The 23,414-nt window shown below is 38.5% G+C and overlaps 1 protein-coding gene and 1 long non-coding RNA gene across 2 annotated transcripts in view; one reads left to right on the top strand and one right to left on the bottom strand.

Moving 5' to 3' along the window:
• Positions 1-1,253: 1,253 nt before the first annotated feature.
• On the bottom strand, positions 1,254-20,149 carry LOC118152923 (uncharacterized). The gene is made up of 3 exons (XR_004741962.3): positions 19,400-20,149; positions 12,363-12,457; positions 1,254-2,094 (listed from the first exon to the last, which is right to left on the bottom strand). It is a non-coding gene; the product is annotated as an uncharacterized LOC118152923 (long non-coding RNA).
• NDUFAF4 (NADH:ubiquinone oxidoreductase complex assembly factor 4) overlaps positions 19,780-23,414 on the top strand; it is a 7,016-nt gene continuing 3,381 nt past the window's right edge. Inside the window, exons 1-2 of the mRNA XM_002746842.6 lie at positions 19,780-19,968; positions 20,801-20,904. Of these exons, the coding sequence (XP_002746888.1) occupies positions 19,833-19,968; positions 20,801-20,904 (240 nt within the window). The 5' untranslated portion in view covers positions 19,780-19,832. The remainder of the gene's footprint in view (positions 19,969-20,800; positions 20,905-23,414) is intronic.

The following is a 23,414-nucleotide window of genomic DNA, read 5'->3' as shown; positions in this document are numbered from 1 at the left end:
CCTTACTGAGTAGTCATGATCTTCCTGTCATCCCAACCCAGGGAAGCCTATCCAGTCTTCCCAGTTGGCAAGATTCACTCTTCCTCATCATGTTTTTTCCCCTTAACTGTTTCTGTTCTTGTGTATATAAGACCTTGCCTTTCCTCTGAGGACTGGACTTTTGAAACTTATTAAACCAAGAAGCAAATCTGGTTGGTTGATTGGTTTTCTTAACCTGTGGTCTCTAATGCTATCCCTCCACTGAGGCAAGTTTTGTGAAATTCCTACTTGCTTGAATGAGCAACAGCCCAAGTACAAGAAAACACCAGGCGTAGCAGTTACATCTGGAAATATCCTAGGTAAGAAATGTGATTTTCTCTGAAAAAGTGGGTGATGTGGCTCTTTTATTTTTCATTTTCTACCCCTCCGTACTGTTTATTATTTTTATGATGAGCATGAATAATATTTATATTAAAATGCATCAGTAAATTAAAAGCATTACTTTTTAGAATCAATTTATAAAAGTGGCTATTATAATACTTTTAATTGCATTATTAGAAAATAGTAAGCATCACAGTCAGAAAAAAATTGTCTAAATATTATGGGAATCCTAAAATTATTCAGGCACCATTGGCAACTATATAACCACACCTGTATGTAAACCCGGTAAAAGTAGATTAAAAAACCAACAAATGAAACACATATGAATAGATCCCATACTTTCAACGTTTGGTCAGCATAGACTCAAGAAATCTACCTTTAAGTTCTAATTCCATATTCTTTCCTGACCCTTTCCCATTCTCTTTGATCAAAGTGACAGATGATTCACAATACTTTTTAATCAGAGTTTCCTGTATCAGTTACAATTTTTTGCTTCTGTTTTAAGCAACTGAAATCGATTCTTGATAACCTAATTACTTTACTGGAAATAAAGCAAAGAAGATATTTAATTGGAAGTATACTGGTAGCTCATAGAATTGAGGGACTGGGAAGGAAAACCTAAATATCCAAGCTTTTAGTAGGACCAGGAATCCAAATAACTTCACTCCAACCAAGATTCAAATTCCCTTTAGGTCATGAACCTCTCACTGTTCTGAGATAGGGAGAAGAGAGGTGGTGAGGACAGGGTATGTGAAATGGGGAAGGAAGAGTGAGGTTCTCCTACCTCAATAGGGGAAAGGGATACTATACTGCCCAGGTAGAGTGATGGCTCTTCATTTTCTCCATCTTTTAAAGTAGACTTAATTGAGGAATTTTATCACTTCTTTTCAATATTTTCTTTTATTATATCCTCTTCTGCCCCATTACTGCTTCAAAACACATTTCAAGTGGAATCAGAATTAGTATTTTAAAACAAATTAATGCAAGTTTTAAAGATATAAATTCTTGTTTAAAAAGTGATGGGTAACCTACTGAATGTAAAGATATCTCACAGTAGCCTATTTTGAAAATTTTCTTTCATGTTTAGGCCACTTATCATGGAATTTAAATTGAACACTTAGTGATACATCAAAATTTTAGTTTCTAATCTTAGAACTCTCTGTGTGGGATCAATTTTCACAGAGAGTTCATCACTATTTTACAATAGTATAATGTAGATTAATGTACCTGACACTTCTAAAATTCTAACCCAACAGTAGTAATGTGTGAATTTAAGCATGCCAATTAAGAAAAAAGAATGTTAACTTCATTCATTAAAATCATCCATTCGTTCAAATTTAACTAATGTTTCCCAAGCCATATCAGCCTGAAGATAAAAATAGGTCATAAGAACTGTCAAAAATAACACAAAAATATTTCTCCAGTTTTAGTCTGTCTGATTAACAAAAACTAGCATCCCTGGCTTTCCCACATTTTATTTCAAGTTCTCTCAAAGGTATTTTACCAATGAGCTCTGTTAACTCACCCTATGCATCCTTGCTAGCACAAGAAATGTCCCATTGTAGATATTGTGAGTGAGACTACATGGCTGCCTTGGACAGTAGCTCTTTCCATTTTTATTTACGCCTTTTCCTCCTTTTTACGGCTTCTTTCTTCTAGGCCACTGGTTCTCAAGAAAAGGTGATTTTCTCCCTCAGGGGACATAATGTCTGGATCCATTACTGTTTTGCGTGCCTAGAAGAGAAGAATGCTACTGGCATCTAGAGGGTAAATACAGGGTTGCCACTAAACATCCTACAATGTACAGGATAGCCCCTCCAACAATGAATTATCTGACCCTAACTGTTAGAAACCTTTTCTAGGCACAGACCTGAGTCTCAGAGAGCTAGCTTAGGGGACAATCTGAGTAAGAAAGATGTTCTGTCCTCAACAATCATTTGTCCTTTGATGTTCTTCCACTAAAGATGCTCCTTGTCTCTGATTTACTTAGGATGATGTTCTTTTCCCTGAAGTCTCTTAAGCCCATCACAGGAGTTAATCTCTGGCACACAGAGAACCACACCCAGCAGTCTTTCTGACAAACCCAAACATGCCTGAATACCAGAGGAGACCCGGTTGAAGTTTCCGCTGGGACCCTTGCAATATTGAAGGTAGTATTGCCTCCTCTGTGAAGAATGTAATGATCATTTGGGGCATTGAACAAGAAATGGTGCCTCTGTCATAGCTGCTGTTTTCTGTGGCCAGTATCTCTCTCTAACCTCATCCTCCTTCTGATAACAGATTGGGGCATGGACCTCAAATCAGACAAACAATAGACCTTTCGCAGGATGTTTTTCTTCTAGACTCAAGCTGAGTAAAGAAAATCTCTTTTCTGATCTGAGGTCTACAGGGTTTGAGTCTCCAGGGGATCCACTTTGTGACAGTGACGGTATCATGCAGAGAGAAGCAGAGAGGATGGAAGCAAGGAGAGAAGAGGAAGTGAGAGAGAGAAAGTGATAGTGCTTGCATCCTAGGTTATCCTAAGTCCAGCTCCACTGCCATACTTCCCAGCATTTAATTTTGTGTGCAATCAATTTCTCATTTTCTGTTTAAGTTTGGTTAATTTGTGTTTTATCATTTCCAACATAAAAATATTGACTAGTATGCCAGTCTTCAAAATCCTTGCAATTTAATAAGGCAGATAAAACAGCATGTGAAAAGTGCTTATATAAACTGTACATAGGGTTCTCCTAAGGTTCTGGTATGTTTTTGACTGTAGAAAGGGTTCAGGTTGCTCCTATTACAGTAATTAGGTTGTACATTCGTGTTTTATGCATTTTTCTGTAGTTTGATTGTATTTCACCACACATTACTTTTAGATGGAAAAACAGTTCCTGTATGATGAGCACCAAAAAAATGGCACTATAAAAATGTATAGGAAGGAAAGAATAAATATTATATAATTTGGGTCATAAATCACGTTTTAAATAAATGTACAGGAGGAAGAAAATATTTCTTCTACTCTCATGTTTTCACTGGGGCCTTTGAATTAAAGGGACAAAATACAGATTAACAGGAGAAAAGGCATACAAAATTTTTTATGTTAATATTCTAAGTTTTATGTGTACAGGGGCCTTCATAGAAAAGAATGGAAGAACAATGAAGCAGTTTGACCCAAGGACTCATGTACCATTCTAACAAAGGGTGATAAATTATGGGAAAATGACAAGACAAAGGAAAATATGTTTGAACTTCAAGAGACAGTAAATTGTGGGATGGTAATATATAAGGGAAATTAATGGAAAGTAAGGGTTGCTTTAGTAAGGTTTATTCATACAGACTCATCTTGGTGCTGACTTTTGTTAAAGTAAAGTAAATATGGCCTGAGAAAGACCCTGTACTTCTATATTTGAGTCCTTGTGGATGAACTGTGACCTAACTTAATAGGTAGACAAGATTGAAAACCTAACTTAGGAGTATGTGCTATAACAATAGATGAGTCTTGGCCAACCCCAGCAGCCATATTTCAATCACTCATACACTGCTGAGTGTTCAAACTGTGTTCAAATAAGGTGAATGCCAACCTGTAACAAACCCAGCTGTTTCTGTACCTCACTTCCGATTCCTGTATGTCACTCTACTTTTTTGTCTATAAATTTGTTCTGACCACAAGACACCTCTGAAGTCTCTCTGAATCTGCTGATTCTGGAGGCTGCCCAATTTGTGGATCATTCATTGCTCAATTAAGCTCCTTTTAATTTAATTCAGCTGGAGTTTTTATTGTAACTCCTTTTTTCTCTAATGATAATGATTGTTCTCTTTCTTTTTTGGGAAAGGAAAGGGAAACACCTTTATAAGGGGAAATTTATGTCCTGCTTTTAGGCAGGTGGGGGATGGCAAAGAGCTTTTTCTATATTTTCTGTTTTTGATTGCCTTAAGCTCAAAATAATCCTTATGCCAAAGTGGCATATTTTGGGGTGGCATATTCTAATCTTTTTCATAGGTAAGCGTGGAATCAAATGTGCATAGTATTTTTACAATTACAGAGCATTATTTATTCTAACTCAGTACAATGAGTATTATCCATCCCATTATTATTATTACTATTATTTTTGCTTCTTGGATAGAGTCTTATCAATTTATTGAACTCACCAGGAAATTAACTGCAGAAAGTAATTGGCTGAAATCCATATTTTCTCCCAAGATCAGTGCTCTTTCCTCTAACTCAGAGCTGCTTCTAAGTTGAGTTGCAAAGAAGGCAGCCAAACCATTCCTTCCACTGAGCTCTCAGGCACCTGGCTTGTATTGCTATCATCTGTTGCCATATTTTACTGAACTTTTTCTGTTCCTATGTCAGTGTCTTTCATTAGGTTGTGAGATCTGCAATAGCATAGCCATTTTCTTGCCCATTAGGAGGGTCTTATCCTTTGTTTTGCCTTTTACTGTGCCCAGAACAGCTATTAGAAAACAGCAACCCCTCAGTAAATATTTGTTGAGGAGTGGGTAGTAAGTGGATATGAGTTAAGAAGCAGGAAGATGCAAAACAGCTGTAGGTACCATTGTGATTGAATTATAAATTTCAGTAGACGACTTTGGAGAAATACCTTCAGGTGAGGAAGTTGGGGCAAAAGAATGGGAAGCTGTAAATGCTAATCCAAGGTGTTCATACTTAAGTCAGGAGGCACAAGTGACACTTGTTGTTTCTCTTTAGGAGGGTTGAACTTCTTAACTGGTTGGAGGAATGGTCATTGAAATTGTCCAGGATTGCTGGGCGCAATGGTATGTGCCTGTAGTCCTAGCTACTCGGAGGCTCAGGCGGGAGGATGGCTTGAGCCCAGGGGTTCTGGGCTGCAGTGTGCTATGGTGATTGGATGTCCGCACTAAGTTCATCATCAATATGGTCACCTCCCAGGAACAGGGAGTTACCAAGTTGCCTAGAAGAGGTGAACCATTCCAGGTCAGAAACGGAGAAAGTAAAAACTCCCATACTGATCAGTAGTGAGATCTCACCTATAAATAGCCACTGCACTCCAGCCTGGGCAACATAGTGAGACTCTATCTCTAAAAAAAAAAAAATAAAAGAGAAAGGAATTGTCCAGGATTTAAGTGCTGGGAACATGGCATAGAGTGAGGGCCATGGAAATGGAAAGGAGAGGAACAGTGTTAAGGCTATGCCCAGCTAAATCCCCTTCTCCCTCATGACAATGAAGGGTGACTTGTCTGGGGATCTGTTAAAAGGTCAATAGTGCAGGGAGGTAGACAAAACATAATCCATTTGGCAAAGCCACGTTTCAAATGCGAGCAACACCAAATGCAATTATTAAGAATGAAGGGCCAGAGGCAGAATTATAGTTATGGCTGCAGAGCCAATGATTTGGAGCCCACTAGATAAGAAGTCAAAGTTAAGCAAGGACTTAACAAATTCAGAGGATGTTTGGTACTGGTCAACAGTGATATCATTTTGTTTTAGTTTCCTATTGCTGTCATAACAAATTATCTCAAATACCGAGGCTTGAAATAGGACAAATAAAAATGTATTATATTACAATTCTGTAGGTTAGAAATCCAGCATGGGTCTCCCTGGGCTAATATCAGGATGCCAGCAGGGCTCAGTTTCTTTGGGATGGCTCTAGTGACACTGTTTCTGTGCCTCTCTGCCAGCTTCTTGAGGTCATACACACTTTTTTGCTTATGGGCTTCCCCTCTTTCTTTAAAGCCAGGATCATTAGGCGAAATTTTTCTCATGCTGCCATTTGTCTGGTTCTTCCTTTTCTGCCTCTCTCTTCCACTTTTAAGGACTCTTCTCATTACATTGAGTCCCCTGGATAATCCAGGATAACCTCTCTACTTTAAAGCCAGATGATTTACAACATTAATTCCACCTGCAGCCTTAATTCTCCTTTGCCAGGTAGTATAATCTCTCTATAGACTTTAAGAATTAGGACATGGACATCTGCCCACCACACCCTTTCCCTATGGCAGAGGGGACAGTGCCAGCCTAGCCTACAGGAGGAGAGCCCTAGTTATTGAGGTGCACACAGGTTAAGGGAAAGCCTGGCAACATTCTGTCCAGGCCACTCTCAGAATCATCACTTCCTTTCAAAATTTTTCTCCAATCATGAACAGTTAACTCTCATGTTCTTAAGAAAATTTCTTATTCATTACTGTAAAGCTCACTTAGTCTCCCTACCTACCCATCTAGACTGCAGTATGTTGGAGCCTGCTTGTACCACTTGCAAAAAGTTATTGATAAAATTTTAGGAATTTGGCAATGTCACATTGACATCAATCAAGGTAGCACTGTTTACACCATGAAACTGAATAAACACCACAAATTAGGGCTTTTCCCCTGAGAGCCAGGCATTAAACATGTGCCAGAAAACCACTGGGTATGTATGAATTTAAAGTGAGTGCTGCCAACAGTCAAGCTGGGACCTACATTACATTTCAAAGACAGTGACTGGTTACTGCAATTAGTCTGGGTCTCCCAGACAAATGCCAATACTAAATAGACCATAATTTGTCTAATTAGCCTCTGCTCTCCAGTAGGATATGCATAATTCAGTTTATTAGTTGCTGGGGTGTTGCCAAGGCTAATTGGAGTTATAATGTACCTGAACTGGACAGTAGTGTCAAGAAGGCTATACCTCATTAACAGTTCTTTCTAATCTTAGCAAGATTATAGGTAGCCATAAATCCCATGCTTGATAAGAGTTAAAGCACTTCAGAGCTGATTCAGAAAGTGGTGACTTAGCAGAAACAGAGAGCAGTAATATATTGAAATAATTTTGCATCTGTCTTCATTCAGACAACAAAAAAATTTGTGCTTCTACTAGGAATATAGAATACCACAGTAAAACTGATAGTTATGGTTCCTTCCCCCTCAGGGCTTACAGGCTATCTTTGTGGGAAGGGCATACCTGCAGGTGGTAGGAAGAGGAGCAGACAGACAAATAAACAGGCAATTACACTGCAGAGGGTCTGGATCATGGAATTAGTTAGGAGGGTCCCTTACTGAGATTTTCCAGGTCAGGCAAGGAGTCCTGGATAAAGTGACATATAAACTGAGTCCAATAAGTAATAATAATAATAGCTAATACTTATTGAGTACCTTGTATGCTTCAGTTTAAATCCTAAGCATATTTTCTTTAATTTGGTTTTTATAACATCCCTGGGGCAAATATTATTAGTATTATCCCTATTTTACAGAAGAAGAAACTGAAGCATAGCTAAGTTAACTTACCAGCCAGGGGAAGAGCTGAGAGAGTAGGAGTTTGCCATTTTAAGGGACAATGGAGAATAAAGTAAAGGGAGCCACACAGGAAAAGTCACAATGGGTCCTCGGAAAAGAGAAAGCTTATTGATTAAAGATGGAAGGGGAAAGTGATGAAATGTGGAAGCTACAGGGAAAGCATGGACTGAGAAGCAGGGTTTAATTGTTTGGTCGTTAATCAGGGTGATGAGCAAGTTGGCTTATTTTAAAGCACCACTGCAGCCTCCGTCTGGGAGCAGAGTGAGGAAAGCCAGTGAGGAGGGTGATATCCAGGAAGGAGATGAGAGTCGGGGATGGGAAGGGGTTAAGAGTTGAGGATTCTGCCAGGTTTCTCCCTTGGACACCTGGGGAGATGGTGATGGCCACCACTGAGCTAAGGGACAAAGGAGAAAGAGCAGATTTGTTGTGGGAGATGATGAGTTCAGGTTCAGAATGTTATGTCTGAAAGGCCTGTAGGACGCCTGGGAGAAGAAGTCTATAAAGCAGATGGCTGGAGTGATAGATTTGGGAATCATCAAAAAAGATGGAAATTGAAGCCAGCAACAGGAAGAGATTACTCAGAGAGAGGATGCAGAGTGAAGAGAGCCAAGAGCCTAGGACAAAGCGTGAAGAAAATCTGTATTTAAGGGGTAAAATGGAAGAACGGCAGCCACAAAAAAAAAAAAAGGACCTACCAGAGAGATATGTGGGGAAAGAGCATTTCAAAAAGAAGGGCATGACCAATATTGTCAAATACTGCAGAGTAATAAATAAGAAAAAGTCCAAAAAAATGCTCACTGGATTTAGCACTTTGAGCTTTGTGTTGTGCTGTGCAGTACTTTCTTTAAAGTGGTAGAAATCAAAAGCTATTTGCCCCAGGGTGAGGAGCAAATGGGAATCAGGGAAGTGGAAATAAGAATTAATTCTCTCAAGAAGTTTGACTTTGACAGGAGAAGAGATTCAGGTTAGAAGGTAGAGAAGACAGTGCTGGAGGAGGTTTGACCACACTAAATGCTGGTGGGCAAAAGACTGTGGAATAAAAGGTCAAAGAATAGACAACTGATGCGAAGGTGATTGTGAGTAAAGAGCTAAAACCAGTGACAACCATAGGGGGAAGTTGAAAATGCTTGAGCTGGTTCTAGGTCCCTAAGAACATGGAATGGGTCAGGCTGCAGGACTGAGGGTAGTGGAGGATGCAGTAACCTGTATGTGCACAAAATTCTTTTTCTTTACAAGAGACATCAATATTTTCTATCAGAAAATTGGAATATGCAAAGAGAACTTGCAGTCAGCATCTCAGAAGAGGGCCCACACCAGAACTATACCATCCTGGCAGCTGGATCTTGAACTGCCAGCCTCCCAAACTGTGAGAGAATAAATTTCTGTTGTTTAAACACCCCAGTTTATGGCAGCCCTAGAAAACTAATTCAGAACATTAAAGCACTAGTTACACAGTTTTAAAAAGATAGTTAAAAATATAGTTATATATTATTACATTATTTATACAATTAACCATATTCATTTTACAATGCATATTCATATAGAATTTACCATATGTACTGAATATACTTATAATTTTGGTAAGTGACAATATTTAAAATAAAATTGGCAATTAATTATCCTGGAAAGCACTCCCTTGAGAGTCAAAGCTTGTGCTTCTTCTAGTTTTATGGTTCTCTGATTTATCAACAAACTGCATGCCACCATCTAATTGCCTCATGGTAATCCAGATTAAAATCATATTCTTATTAATACTGAGGATTTACCTAAAAGGCTTAAGGGATTATGTGTGGAAATGCAACAGAAATTGAGGAGTAAATCAGTAACTTCCATTAGGGTACAATAGATTTTAAAAATCAACAAAAGTTTTAAACTTGCATTTTATTCTCAGCAATAAGCATTTATTAAGCAGGTACAGTTTGCAAATCATCATATGAAGTGCTGTAGATATGTGGAGGCAAGTGATAATGATATCACTCCACAGGTTCTTACAATATAGTTGGGAAGACTGAAAATGTAAAAACAATAAACACAAATTAGAGTGCTCAGACACAATGCTGCAGATATACTGTTTTCTCTCAAGAACAGGGGAGCAAGCCCTTCTTTCCGCCATCATATAAACACATCCTTGGGTGTTCCCCTTTGTGTATCCTCTCTGATATAGCCAGAGAGAGAGGTAAATTTTGTCTATTTTGTTTTTCTTTATCTTCTGTTGGAATATTTCTCATTCTTTTTCCCTGGGGATGGGGTTATTAAAAACAGGGAGGTCATATGTGGGACCTCCCTGTGCCACTTCCTGGTTCCAAGTGAAGGAGATTCCACAACAGGGTATGTTGCAGGTAGTAGAATGGTAAATGGGAAATGTGGGAGCCAGCTACTGCACCCACTCCCAAAGTGAAAGGCATTGTCATGGCTCTAGAGAAAGTGACATCTTATAATAGAGCTGCAGTCCAGTAATCTGGCTCACCTCCAAAGCTAGCTGTGCAAACTTGTCTCTGAATGCCTGACAGTCTTCCTCCTGCCATTTCTCCTTTCTCACCTGTCACATGTGTGGAAAAGTGCAAAGTAAAAAGTCCTTTAAATCTTCCATTTCAAAACTACCATTTGTCTTCTTAAGATTTTTTACAATACCAGCAGGACACCACTGCTGATATTCTATTTCTAACTTTTAATGTGTTCAATTCGCAATCCCTGCACATAAAAAAACCACACACTTTCAAACTCTTCTGAATGTGCTGATGTTCTGGCAATAACTCTATTCTCCTTTTCTGGTTAGCTCTCAAATGTTGGCCTGGCAATAATTACTGAAGAAGGAAAGAGCACTGGATGGGAAATCAGTATACCTGAGTTCTAGTCCTGATCCTGCCTCTAACCATCTGTAGCATCTTAGGCAAAGTTTCCCCTATCTCTGCTGAGTCTGTTTCTGCTCAGCTTGTCTATCGTGGAGCTAAGAGATGGGATTGCCTTAGCTAAAGAATAATCCACAATAGTGAGGGCAGAGTAGCAGTAGATTTGCATTTTCTAAAACTGTGGAGTAAGCAGGGTTGCAAAGCATAGTCCAGAACCAAAATCAAGACCAATCACACAAGACTGTTGAGTCTAAAAACTGGGTCCTAAGACAGAAAGAAGGTCCAAAAATAAGGCTTCGTGACACACATGCAAAATTCCAGAACAGAGCAGTTAATTTTAGGAGTTGACAGAAGTGTTTTTTTCTCTTTTCTCTTCTATCTTTTCTCTGTCTATCTTTACCATCCTCACTTCCATGCGGTTCTGATAGGGATGCTGAATTCTCTAGCCCTACCAAAGGGTGGGCACTTGACCCAAGGCAGGTCATTTGGTATCCCTCTTGTCCGATAATTTAAATCTGGAGCAGGAAAAAAAAACATGCAGCAGCAGAAATCAGCCGGACTTCAGTGCTTGAATTGGTAGGATCTTAGCCCTTCTGCTGCTTAGATCCCTGAAGCTGCCCTTGTAAACAGTCAGGTCTTCCTTTATCAGGTCTCTGTACCCTTCAAACAGACCCTCTGTTTTGCTAAAGTGTTCATTCAGTTTCTCCTTGTTTCAACAAAAGAACAAAGCATATCCTCAAATGCTAGAATTCAAACAGGCACAAGTACAAAGCTTTGGTCTTCCTGTGCAGCAGACCTCATCCTGGGAGAGCTGGCAGGGAGCAAGCAGGAGGCATGTCAGAGTGAGCACCAGAAACTGGTGAAAGGGAGGAGGCAGGACAGTGGCAAGAGGATAGGGCAGTAAAGGGAGGGACTGAAGACAGTGGACAGTTGTTCATTGAAAAATGAGTTGATTATCCTAGATGATGTCTAAGCTTTAACTAGAATGCTATAATTAAAAGTGATCACTCCATGGCCCAAATTATTACTGCTATGTTTCAAGTGAGACAGAGAGAGGAATTAGTTTTGTTTTTTTCTCTTTTGGTCTTACTTTTTGCTAAGACTCTAGTGGATGGAAATATCCAGAAGTGTAGGATGATGCATGACTCCAAGTGTTCTGATTCACTATTATAAATGTAGAGGGGTGTGCATGTGGCAGAACCCTGTTAATAACATTCATGTGACATTTTTTGTGTCTCACAAATGGATCCCACCAAATCATTATGCAAGCCAGTTTTATCATTACAAGTATACATTTATTCTTGAAGACCTCTGTGTGTGGCAAAGTTTTGGTATACATCTTTTCCGGGAATATTTCTTAATGTCAACATCAGCTTGTACTTTTGTACCTTGGGTTACCAGGACATGAGAAACCCTTCACTCATCTTGAAATTTCCTCCTATTTCCCTTGTATACTACCAAATAATATATTTTCTGGGTCTCAGATACACAACTCTACCATTGGGTAGCTTTGATCCTTTTGGGAGTTTTATGGTTTAGCTGTTATAGAAGGTAAAAACCCCAGTACACATGAGTACTATGTCAAGCACACTTCTGCCTCATAGCCTTTGTAGTTTCTGTTCTCTCAGCCTAGAACTACAGAGTGTTGCAATAATGTATTAATGAAATAAGGTATCTGAAGATATAAACTCTAAGCCATAAAGTGCCAATCAAACACTATAATTATTAAAGTGTTTCCTATTATATTAATATTTTGTCATATAAAATAATAATAGCTAATAGTTTTTTAATGTTTACTGTATAACAAGCCCTATGCTTTCAAATGGATCATATCTCACAACATCCCTATGAAATAAGTAGTATTTTATATTTCCATTTTTACAAATAAAGAAACTGAATACCAGAAAATTTAAAGAGCTTACCACAAAATTATGCAGTCAGGAAGTGATAGAACCAAGATTCAGATGCAGGTTTGTTTGATGTCAAGCCTGTCGGTAATCATTATGTTATACCATGGCTGCTGAGAAAAGAATCAGAGACAGTTACAAAGGGAGAAAGGACCAGGCAGAGGGAGAGAACAAACACAGACCCTAGCTCTGGACTTACTGAGTTGGGTTTACCAGGTAAGGTAAAATGCTCTTGTTACAACTTCCTTTTCACATCTTCTCAGGAGTCCTTTTGGAATTCCCTGTTCTATATTCCTTGTTTTCATAATCTTTTATAATCTTTGAAATGAAAACAATTTCTTGAGTATGTGCTTATTCTTTGTAGTTTTTCACTTTTATTCCCCCCATGCCAAATTATCAAGAGTATCTTTCGTAGCTGGGGCCAAGATGGACAACTATTGTATTGATTGAATTGCTATGGATGGAAAAAATTATCTCATTGCAATCAAACCAAAACTGCTATGATGAGGTGTTTCTTACTTCCATATAAAGCAAGTCCATGGGGACGTGGAGGGACAGATACACGATGAAAGCAAATTGATGCTGCAGGGAAAGCTGGAGTGAAGAAAGAAGACAGGGAATTGTTATAAATGGGAATGGATAGCAAGGGAAAATGGCAAACCGAGGTTGGAAATTCAGTTGTTTGTGGGGAAAAAATTATATCCCTACATCACAGAGTGATTTTAAATGTTGCCCTGTACATAACTACATTTGTCTTGTCATGATCATATCAATACCATACTGTAAAGTTTTATATTATATTCTGATATAGGGTGAAGTTCTACCTAATTGCTGTTTTTCAAAAATCTTTTGGCTATTTTTTCATATTTTCTTTTGTGGATGAACTTGATTATCAGTGATTGAGCTTCATTAAAATGCTATTACAATTTTAATTGAAATTGAAAGTATCAAATTAATTGATTAATTTTTTGAATCATTGACACTGTTACACTGTGCAGACTTTGCATCAAGGAACCTGGTATGTCTAGCCTTGTGTGTTTATATTCTTTCATAATTTTTGTGGTTTACTTAGAGTTTTACACATATTTCTAAGTTTATTTTGAGATGCATAATAATTTTTGTGGTCATGATCCATGAAACTTTTTTGACCATTTTATTTTATTTCTCTTTTCTCTTTCTTTCCTTCCCTTCCTTCCTTTCTTCCTTCCTTCCTTCCTTCTTTCCTTTCTTTTTCTTTCTTTCTTTCTTTCTTTTTCTTTCTTCTTTCTTTCTTTTTCTTTCTTCTTTCTTTCTTTCTTTCTTTCTTTCTTTCTTTCTTTCTTTCTTTCTTTCTTTTCTTTTCTTTTCTTTTCTTTTCTTTTCTTTCTTTTTTTGACAAAGTCTTGCTCTGTTGCCCAGGCTGGAATACAGTGGCCTGATCTCGGCTCAATGCAACCTCCACCTCCTAGGTTCAAGCAATTCTCGTGCCTCAGCCTCCCAAAAAGCTGGGATTACCAACGTGCACCATCACGCCTGGATGATTTTTATATTTTTAGTAGGCGCAGGGTTTCACCATGTTGACCAGGCTGGTCTTGAACTTCTGGACTCCAGTGATCTACCGGCCTTGGCCTCCCAAACTGCTGGGATTACAAGCATGACCCATCACCCTGGGCCTTGGCCATTATGTTTTCTAACTGATGGGTAGGCTAGCTATTCAGCTACCTTATTTTATTAGATCTAATAGTCTTTGCCTGATTCTCTCCAATTTTCTAGGCAGACAGAGTTACTGATTTTGCAAAAGAACAAATAACATAACATTTATAATTCTTATTTCTTTTTCTTGTTCTTTGTCAGCTGGTCAATACTATATTTGCCACGATTTTCTGAATTGTACCCTTTATAAAGTAAAGGTAGTTTCTTCCATTCTCTGCTAGCTAAATTTATTATTAGTAATGGGTGTTGAATTTAACCATATCTTTATTGGGAATCCATTGAAATGATTATATAGTATTGACTGAACTGTCTTAATTTCTGGAGCTCAGCAGTACTTTTCCAGGCTTACTTGGTCATTGGCAAAATTAAGTTCCTTATGGTGATAGGATTGAGATATCTGTTTTTTGAGGGTTGTCACATGGGGCCTCCTCTTACCTCGTAAAGGCCATTAGTTCCTTGCCATATGGCCTCCTTACAGGTTCTCTCAAAGACACTCTAACAACATGGCAGCTTGCTTCTTCAAAACCAACAGGAGAATACCTCACTGTTGTCTCCTAAGGTGAAGTCTTATATAACATAATCATGAAAGTGACCATAATCTATTCTATTCTGTATCTATGCCTTATTCTGTTATTTTCTATTTGACTGTATTATATTCATATTTGCTATATTCTATTGCTAGAAGCATGTCACACAAGGGAATGAGACCATATAAGTATTATAATTGTATATAAATTTATATATATTTTCTTTTAATTTTAAAAAATGTCTCTATATTTATGATCATATTCTTTCCAAACAATTTTTAATGTATTTTACTTGTTCTTTTATTTTCACTTGAATTTGTCAGATTTTATATTCTCAAAGAACCAACTGGGTTTTTTTGTTGTTGTTGTTCTTTGTTTTCTATGTAGTTGATTTCTGCTTTATCTTCAGTCCTCTAAAGAAATTTTTGGATTTATCTCAGCAAAAAGAACAAAGCTGGAAGGATCATGCTACCCAACTTCAAACTATACTACAGGGCTACAGTAACCAAAACAGCATGTTACTAGGACGAGAATAGACACATAGACCAATAGAACATAAGAGAAGCCAGAAATAAGAGCACACACCTATGATCATTTGATCTTTGAAAGACCTGACAAAAACAAGCAATGGGGGAAATGATTTCCTATTTATTAATGTTGCTGGGAGAACTGGCTAACCTATGCAGAAAATTAACACTGTACCTCTTCCTTACACTATATATAAAAATCAACTCAAGGTGGATAAAATACTTAAATGTAAAACCCAAAACTATGAAAACTCTAGGAGAAAACCTAGGCAATACCATTCAGGAGATAGTCACAGTAAAGATTCATGGCGAAGATGCCAAAAGCAATTGCAACAGAAACAAAAATTGACAAATAGCATCTAATTAAACTAAAGAGCTCTGCATACAAAAGAAACTACCAACAGAGTAAATAGACAACCTACAGAATGGGAGAAAATTTTTGCATTCCATGCATCTGACAAAGGTTCACTATCCAGCATCTATAAACAAATTTACAAGAAATAACCAATCCAATTAAAAAGTAGGCAAAAGACATGATGCCCAGACACTTCTCAAAACATACATGTAGCAAACAAACATATGAAAAAAAGCTCATCACTGATCCTTAGAGAAATGTAAAACAGAACCACAATGAGATACCATCCCACACCAGTCAGAATGACTATCATAACAATATCAAAACAATGAGATACCATCCCACACCAGTCAGAATTGGCTATTCACAGTAGCAAAGACATGGAATCAACCTACATGTCCATCAATGACAGACTAGATAAAGAAAATGTGGTACATATATACCATGGAATACTATGCAGCTATAAAAAGGAATGAGATCATGTCCTTTGCAGGGAGATGGCTGGAGTTGGAGGCCATTATCCTTAGCAAACTAACACAGGAACAGAAAACCAAATACTGCATGTTCTCACTTACAAGTGGGAACTTAATTATGAGAACATGTACTCACATGGAGGGGGAACAACACGCACTAGAGCTTGTTGGAGGGAGGAGGGAAAGAATCAGGAAGAACAGCTGGTAGATGCTGAGCTTCATACCTAGGTGATGGGATGATCTATGCAGCAAACCACCATTTCATATGTTTACCTAAGTAACAAACCTGCACATCCTGCACATTATCCATGAACTCAAAATAAAAGTTGGAAATAAAAACTGGATTTATTTTGATACTTACTTTCTGTGTTTTTGACTTGAATGCTTAGTTCAAATTCATTACCTGTCATCTTTCTAGTGTTCTGACAAATATATTTAATACACATATACAAACACATAGATTTTCTTCCAGTACTGCTTTAGTTGCATTCCACAGGTTTTGACAAGTATTTCTTTTACTGTTGTTAATTTCTAAATAGTTTGTACAAATAGAATGGCAGAGGAGAAGCTGCAGAGAGAAGAGCTGGGTAATGAGTCTCCTTGGTCAGGTTAAGGGATGAGGATGCTCCTTTCTGCCTCCGACTCTATGCTTTTATCCCCTTTTTTTTTCTTTTTCTTTTCTTTCTTTTTTTTTTTTTTTTTGAGACGGAGTTTCACTCTCGTTACCCAGGCTGGAGTGCAATGGCGCAGTCTCAGCTCACCACAACCTCCGCCTCCTGGATTCAAGCAATTCTCCTGCCTTAGCCTCCCGAGTAGCTGGGACTACAGGCGGGCGCCACCATGCCCAGCTAATTTTTGTATTTTTAGTAGAGATGGGGCTTCACCATGTTGACCAGGATGGTCTCGATCTCTTGACCTCATGATCCACCCACCTCGGCCTCCCAAAGTGCTGGGATTATAGGCGTGAGCCACCGCGCCCAGCCAGCCTTTATCCCTTTTTTCCTTCTCTCTAATCTCCCACTTTTTACCAGTAGGCTTTTTTTTTCTACTTTCCCCTAACTTCCCATTTTCAGACGACTGTCTTTTTCTAATCCAAGAGTCCAGAGAACTGATAACTCTCCGACAAATGGCTTGCCTTCTCCAGGATTTCTTGCTTTCTAAAAGTGGATACAGACAACCTTAACAAAAAGAGAAGAAAGAATGAGTGGATAATTGTGAACTTCTAAGCCAGAGAGGGCTGGAAGAGTAACAAGAGGAAGATGATAGGCTTCTGGTGTCTCTAAGATGCCATGATAGGAAAACTAGTCATTCTGCTTTGTATGTGAGGGCAATTCATACTCTTGCTCATTGAAGCTTCTCTGATACAGGTGCTCAAGAGGAAATGAGAGGTGGGGGGCCTAAGAAGAATTGCCTGTCTGTGTGTAGTATGTAGAACTGGCTAACTGGTGGCCAATTTAGTAGTAATCTGCTGTGGCTTTTATGAAACCTTTCAGAAAAAAAAATACTACCACCCAAGTAAGATGGTTTTATTCTTTCAAAAATTAGGTAGTCTCACTAGAATATAAATTCTTTGGGGATGAATGAAAAATATCAGGCATTCTCTCCATTATTTTGTCTTTGTATTTTACTAAGTTGGCATGGCTAGGCTGGTAGAGATAGGTATTCTAAAGATGATGATTGCAGTGAACAAAACAATAAGCCCTCCAAAAATGTCTGTCTCTTAATCCCTGAACCTGTGAATGTTACCTCACATAGCAAAAGGTACTTGACAAATGTGATTACATCAAGGATCTTGAGATGGGGAGATCATCCTGGATTATCTGCTTAGGTCCAATGTAATCATAAGGGTGTTACAATGGAAAGAGGGAGGCAGGAAAGTCACAGAGAAGGAGATGCGACAATGAAGTGATGCAACTGCTGGCTGCCAAGAAATGAGGGAAGCCTCTAAAAGACCACCACCCCAGAAAAAAAAGGGCAAGGAGATTCTCCTCCAGAGAATCCAGGAGGAATATAACTTGGCAGACACCTTAATTTTATCCTTAAAAAACTCTTTTTGGACTTCTGACCTCCAGAATTGTAAGATAATAAGTTGTTTTGTTTTAAACCATTTGTGATAATTTGCTAGCAGCAATGGGAAATGAATACAATGACAAAAGTCATGAAGGCAGTAACCACAAAGCGGGCATCTGGGCATAATTGTTTAATTATTTCATATTGTAATCCCTACTGCTCCGACTGTAACTTTTAACATTACTTTTTCATGTTGCCCAAAGTTCAGTGGAATTTCTATGAAAATGAGATTTTCACTTTTAAAACATTTTAGCAGTGAGTCAAACTGCTACCATGATTAAAGCACATAATAAAGCAGATTAAAATTTCTTAGCACCCATAGAAATAGAAATACCTTGACTAAAAAGCCCCGAATCACAAGCATGCTTAAAAGTATCAAAGACAGAAATCTTGGAGCAGCCTGCCACCTTCAGGATAACATCAGTTAACTCTCTCAGAGATCACTGATTTCAGCTTCTATAAATTCCAAATACCAATCCCTGTAAAAATGTTTCCTTATAATTAAATAAGGGGCATTTAAATGAGAGTGGCTGAAGCTGTCTTTTTTGCAGTACTTTTGCTATGATTAAGCATTATATTTAATGATAGCATTAGTTTTCTTTTTTTTAAAAAACTGTCCCTTTCTTCATTTTGGTTCTTTATTCTTGTTTTATTATTATTATTCTATTCGATTATCTTTTCAACAATATTTTCTTTCTTTAAACTGGTTAAAAACAACCACTCTACTTCATTCTGCTAAGCAGAGCTCAGAACAGTAAAAATAGATTTTGCAGTCACAGTGAGAGAAATATTGTAACTTCGGAAATCCTGCTACTTCCTTCCTGGTGGCTTTTATTGTAGATTAATAGCAATATTTCTCTAAAGAGTCTTAAAAGCAGCACTATAGTAACCCATTCAGGAAAAGGAGAGAGGGAGAGATAGGTGAATTTAACACTCGTTTTTATTTTTATTTTTTGTGGGCTTTTTTTCTGATGTCTTATTGGCTGTTTCTTTCATTAAATTACAGAGGCTTAAAAAGAATGAGGAAGGCAAGATAGAAGAGAAATAGGAGAGGGAATGACTCAGCATTTAGTAGTATGGAGAAATAGTAGCAAAAATAAGAGAAGGGACAGCATAACTAAAATCGATACCAGTAGGTCAAATGAGAACGGGATGTAAAAAATAATGGAAAAAGAGAATGCAGTGGCTTGAAAAATGCATCAGGCGCGGGGGGGGGTGGAATAAGAGACATTTAAATGAGAGTGGCTAGAACAAATATTCATCGACAATGAACTTCCTTTCATTTTCCTTTCACAAAAGAGAAAAAGGGCAACTTGAGAGCCCAGTGTAGTAAGTTCCATTTTTATCGGCTAGGGCTAGCGCTTTGTAGCACTGCCCTGTGAAACAACTTAAAGGTCAATTTCCTTACGTCTTTGATTTTCAACTCTTCACTGTAACTTTGGAATCACGTGGGAAGTCTTATCCAATGGTGGGCCTCACTCCACAGGAATTAGAAAGTCTCCCGGCACGGAACTTTTCAGACCTTGCCGGGTGACTCCCTCGGGGTTCCAAGACTAAGAGCAACCGTGGGTCGGAGGACTTAAGCACTGTCCCTCCCGCCGGAAGCGGCCCCGGTAGGAGCCGCCACCCGCCACGGAGGCTCTCCCTTTCAAATACCCTTGGCGGAGAAGCGGTGTGTGGCCTCCCGACCGCTAGGGGGCGAAGGGCACCCATTTAAGCTCTCTCGACCGGGCACAGGTGCGCATGCTCCAGGCGTCCAGGAAGTTTTTTTTTTTTTTTTTTTTCTTTGCGCCGGTGTTCCCTTGTGCGGCGTGAACCTTAGGGCATAACGTTATGAAGAAATGGGGGGTTTGGTGATTCGCGGGATCAGGAATTTCAACGTAGAAAACCGAGCGGAACGGGAAATCAGCAAGATGAAGCCCTCTCCCGCTCCCAAGCACCCCTCTACCAACAGCCTCCTACAAAAGCAGATGGGTGGTGAGTGGTGCGAGGGTGTTTCGGGGCGCGGGGGTGCGGACTCCCTGTGTTGCCCGGCTGTGCCGCGCGTGGGCTGCGTGTGCCCGGAGGTCTGGGGACCGGCGTTCAGGTTGCTAGGCCGCGGCCGCTCCGGTCGGCGGATTGCAGGAAGGGGAGCCGCCGGGACGATGACTTTGAGACTGCCCTCCGCGCCCGCAGTGAGGTGGGCGGTGCCACCTACTTCCGAGTCCCGGAGGCAGCGGCCTGTGCCCCCGCTAACCCTGCCTTTGCCGGCTCTTGTCACGGACTTGATACAGAGAATTAAAATCCGAGAGGGTCACAGGTTTCTCTAGGGCTCTTCACTGGACGATGGACGCTGAACCTGACCTGGAATTTTGATTTCCATTTAAAGTATTTCCTAACAGTCCAAATGATTATGTTTATTAAAAAAAAAAAAAAATTAAAGTGGTTCGGGCAGGCGCGGTGGTTCACGCCTGTAATCCCAGCACTTTGGGAGGCCAAGGCGGGCAGATCACCTGAGGTCAGGAGTTCGAGACCAGCCTGGCCAACATGGTGAAACCTCATTTCTACAAAAAATACAAAAATTAGCCGGGCGTGGTGGCGCGCGCCTGTAATCCAAGCTAGTCAGGCGACTTAGGTGGGAGAGTCTCTCGAACTCAGGAAGCGGAGGTTGTAGGGAGCCAAGGTCGCGCCACTGCACTACAGCCTGAGCGACAGAGCAAGACTCTGTCTCAAAAGAAAAGAAAAGAAAAAGTGTTTCTGTGGTAAGCGTTTAGGATGTTACAGGAAATTTTCCTTGGGTTTAATATTGTGACTTTTTTCCTTTTCTTAGTCAATCCAGAAATTGAGGGAGAGATTGCCCGTAAAGATGACAAACTACTGTCGTTTCTAAAAGATGTGTATGTTGATTCCAAAGATCCTGTGTCTTCCGTGCAGGTAAATGTGTGTTTAATTAAGTGAATACACAAAATATACAATTTACTTATTTTGGAGCTCCAGGAAAATGATTAAGTGTGGCAAGATGTAAAAACAGTACTCTGCAAGTGTTAGGGTTGTGATCAGTCTACCGTGCCTTGGCAAAGTTTATTAAGCACAGTGGTCTAAGACAGCAAGACACTTACGCCTTGGTTCATTAGATATTTACGAGAATTCTAAGATAACTTGTGGAAGTATTGATGCAGAGCAAATGTGTGAATTATTTTATAGTATTTCAGAATTTGTAGGATTTGGTAAGTTGTTAACTTCCAGTGGTTGTTATTTGAGTGACAAAAGCAAAGCTTTAATGTTTTTTCGTTCTTCTCTGGATTGAGGTATGTTCTAATCTCAGATACTCCTTTAGTAGTGTTGCTGGGTTTTGTGGGCTGTTCTGTTGTTTTTTTTTTTTTTTTAAGGATGTATTCAGATAGGATATTTAAAATTAGAAGAGGGATCAAAGAATACATTGGAAATGGGAATCTATGTGTAGATCTATATACTGTATTATGTAAGTCCTGGGCACAAGTGCTTTGTGTATAGTGATGAACAAAACTAGTCCTTGCTCTCAAAGTGCTTATGATGTTGTGAAGGACACAGACATTAAGCAAATGAGCTACGATATGGCCATAAATATATAATTATGGGAAAAGTGTGGGCACTGTTAGAGTATATTGGAGGGACCCCTTTGAAATTAGAGGATCAGGGATGGTTTCTGAGTAAGTAATAGTTAACGTTCAGGCCTGAGGGATCAGTTGGAGTTAACCAGATGAGTTTGTGGGGGCACGAAGATTCTAGTTAGGGGTAAAAGTTTGATTAAAGGACAAGGAAATGCCAACAACTTCCAGATTTTGTTTTTCATTATAAATGTTTTTCTGTCTCTGGATATTTGCACAGATAGAATTATTAATATAATTTTCTGTACAGAGAAAAGAATCAAGATTTGTATATTGTTAGGCATAGTAGTAATTGTAGGGTTCAGTTATCACTAAATGCCCACATTAAAAAGGCATAGAGTTAATGTTTGTGTTCTTTATGTTATTTTAAAATAGGTGTTAAGTAATACTTCCCAAGTATTCTTTCTCTTATGTTACTTAATTATGTATCTGAAAATTCACCGGGGAGCAAAAAAAAAATTAATACTTTTTATGTATAAGACTCAGTTATACATATAATACATAAAGAGATACGTATATGGTGATACTAAAATTTCCTGGGGACATTAGGAAAGTCTGAAAAGATTCCTTAGGGAAAGTGATAATGAAAACTGGAATTGCCTGTTATTTATGTTGTTTGACCCTTTCTTTCCTTTGGGCATTTCATAGTGTTCTTAATGATTTGTGATGCCTCAGGACATCAGTGATATGCCTTTCATATGGCAATAATTTATTTGTTGTCTGACTTTTTAACATTTATTCAAATTTCTGTCAAATATTTCAGTCTTTTTGTTTTTCATGGTAAGGGAATACTGGGCCCACTCTACCATCATATAAACTCTTCTATATTTTCTTCTAGTCGTTTTATAACTACATTTTATATTAAATTCTTTATCTGGCATTAAATGTGGTTTTTGATGTGTGGAAGAGATCAGTTGAACCTCTTTTCAAACAGATGGCTAGTTGTCTAAATATAATTTGTTGAATAGCCAGACCTTTCTCCACTTAGTTAAAATGCATCTCCAGATACACATCAGTTTCACTTATTTTTCTATTTTTGCACTAGAACCATAGTTTTAATTAATAGAGCTTTATAATGTGGTTGGTATCTCTTATAGCCTCCTCTCATTCTTTTAAAAAGTTTCTTGTCTCTTTTCACACATTAATATTTTTCCAGATGAATTTGAGAATGAAATTGTCAGGTTCTTTAGTAAGTCCTGTTTGGATTTTTAGTACAATTGAATGAGAATTTATGGATTAATTTCAGGAGAATTAACATTTTAATTATTAAGCCCTTGAAGGGTAAAGGGAATGTTGTTACTATGTTGGGATCTTTTTACACTTTAAGTTTTTTAAACTGCTTATTGCTGGTACAGTAGTCTTCTCTTATCAGGGATAGGTTCCAAGGACCCCAGTAGATGCCTGAAACTGAGGGAAGCACTGAACCCTATATACATTGCTTTTTCCTATAAATGTATACTATGATAAAGTTTAATTTATAAATTAGTTGTAAGATATTAACAACTAATAATAAAGTAGAACAATTATAACAATTTCTGGATTAGAGGATTCATTCTTATTGTCCATGTTAGCACTTTCAGCATATAATTTTCCCTTATTATGTCATAACTTTCACCTTTTCACTTAAAGAAAGCACTTTATGGCTTCTCTTTGGCATAACTGAGTTGCCAGTATCACTGCTCTTGTGGGGCCATTCTTGCTTAAATAAAGGTTACTTGAACACAGGCATAGTGATGTCACATAGTCTGGTAACCAGAATGGCTACTAAGTGACCAACAGGCAGGTAGCCTGTACACT

Source organism: Callithrix jacchus, chromosome 4 (genome assembly GCF_049354715.1).
Source record: "Callithrix jacchus isolate 240 chromosome 4, calJac240_pri, whole genome shotgun sequence".
NCBI lineage: Eukaryota > Metazoa > Chordata > Mammalia > Primates > Cebidae > Callithrix > Callithrix jacchus.
The sequence above is the reverse complement of the archived record's forward strand: the minus strand, read 5'-3'. Positions and strand labels throughout refer to the sequence as shown.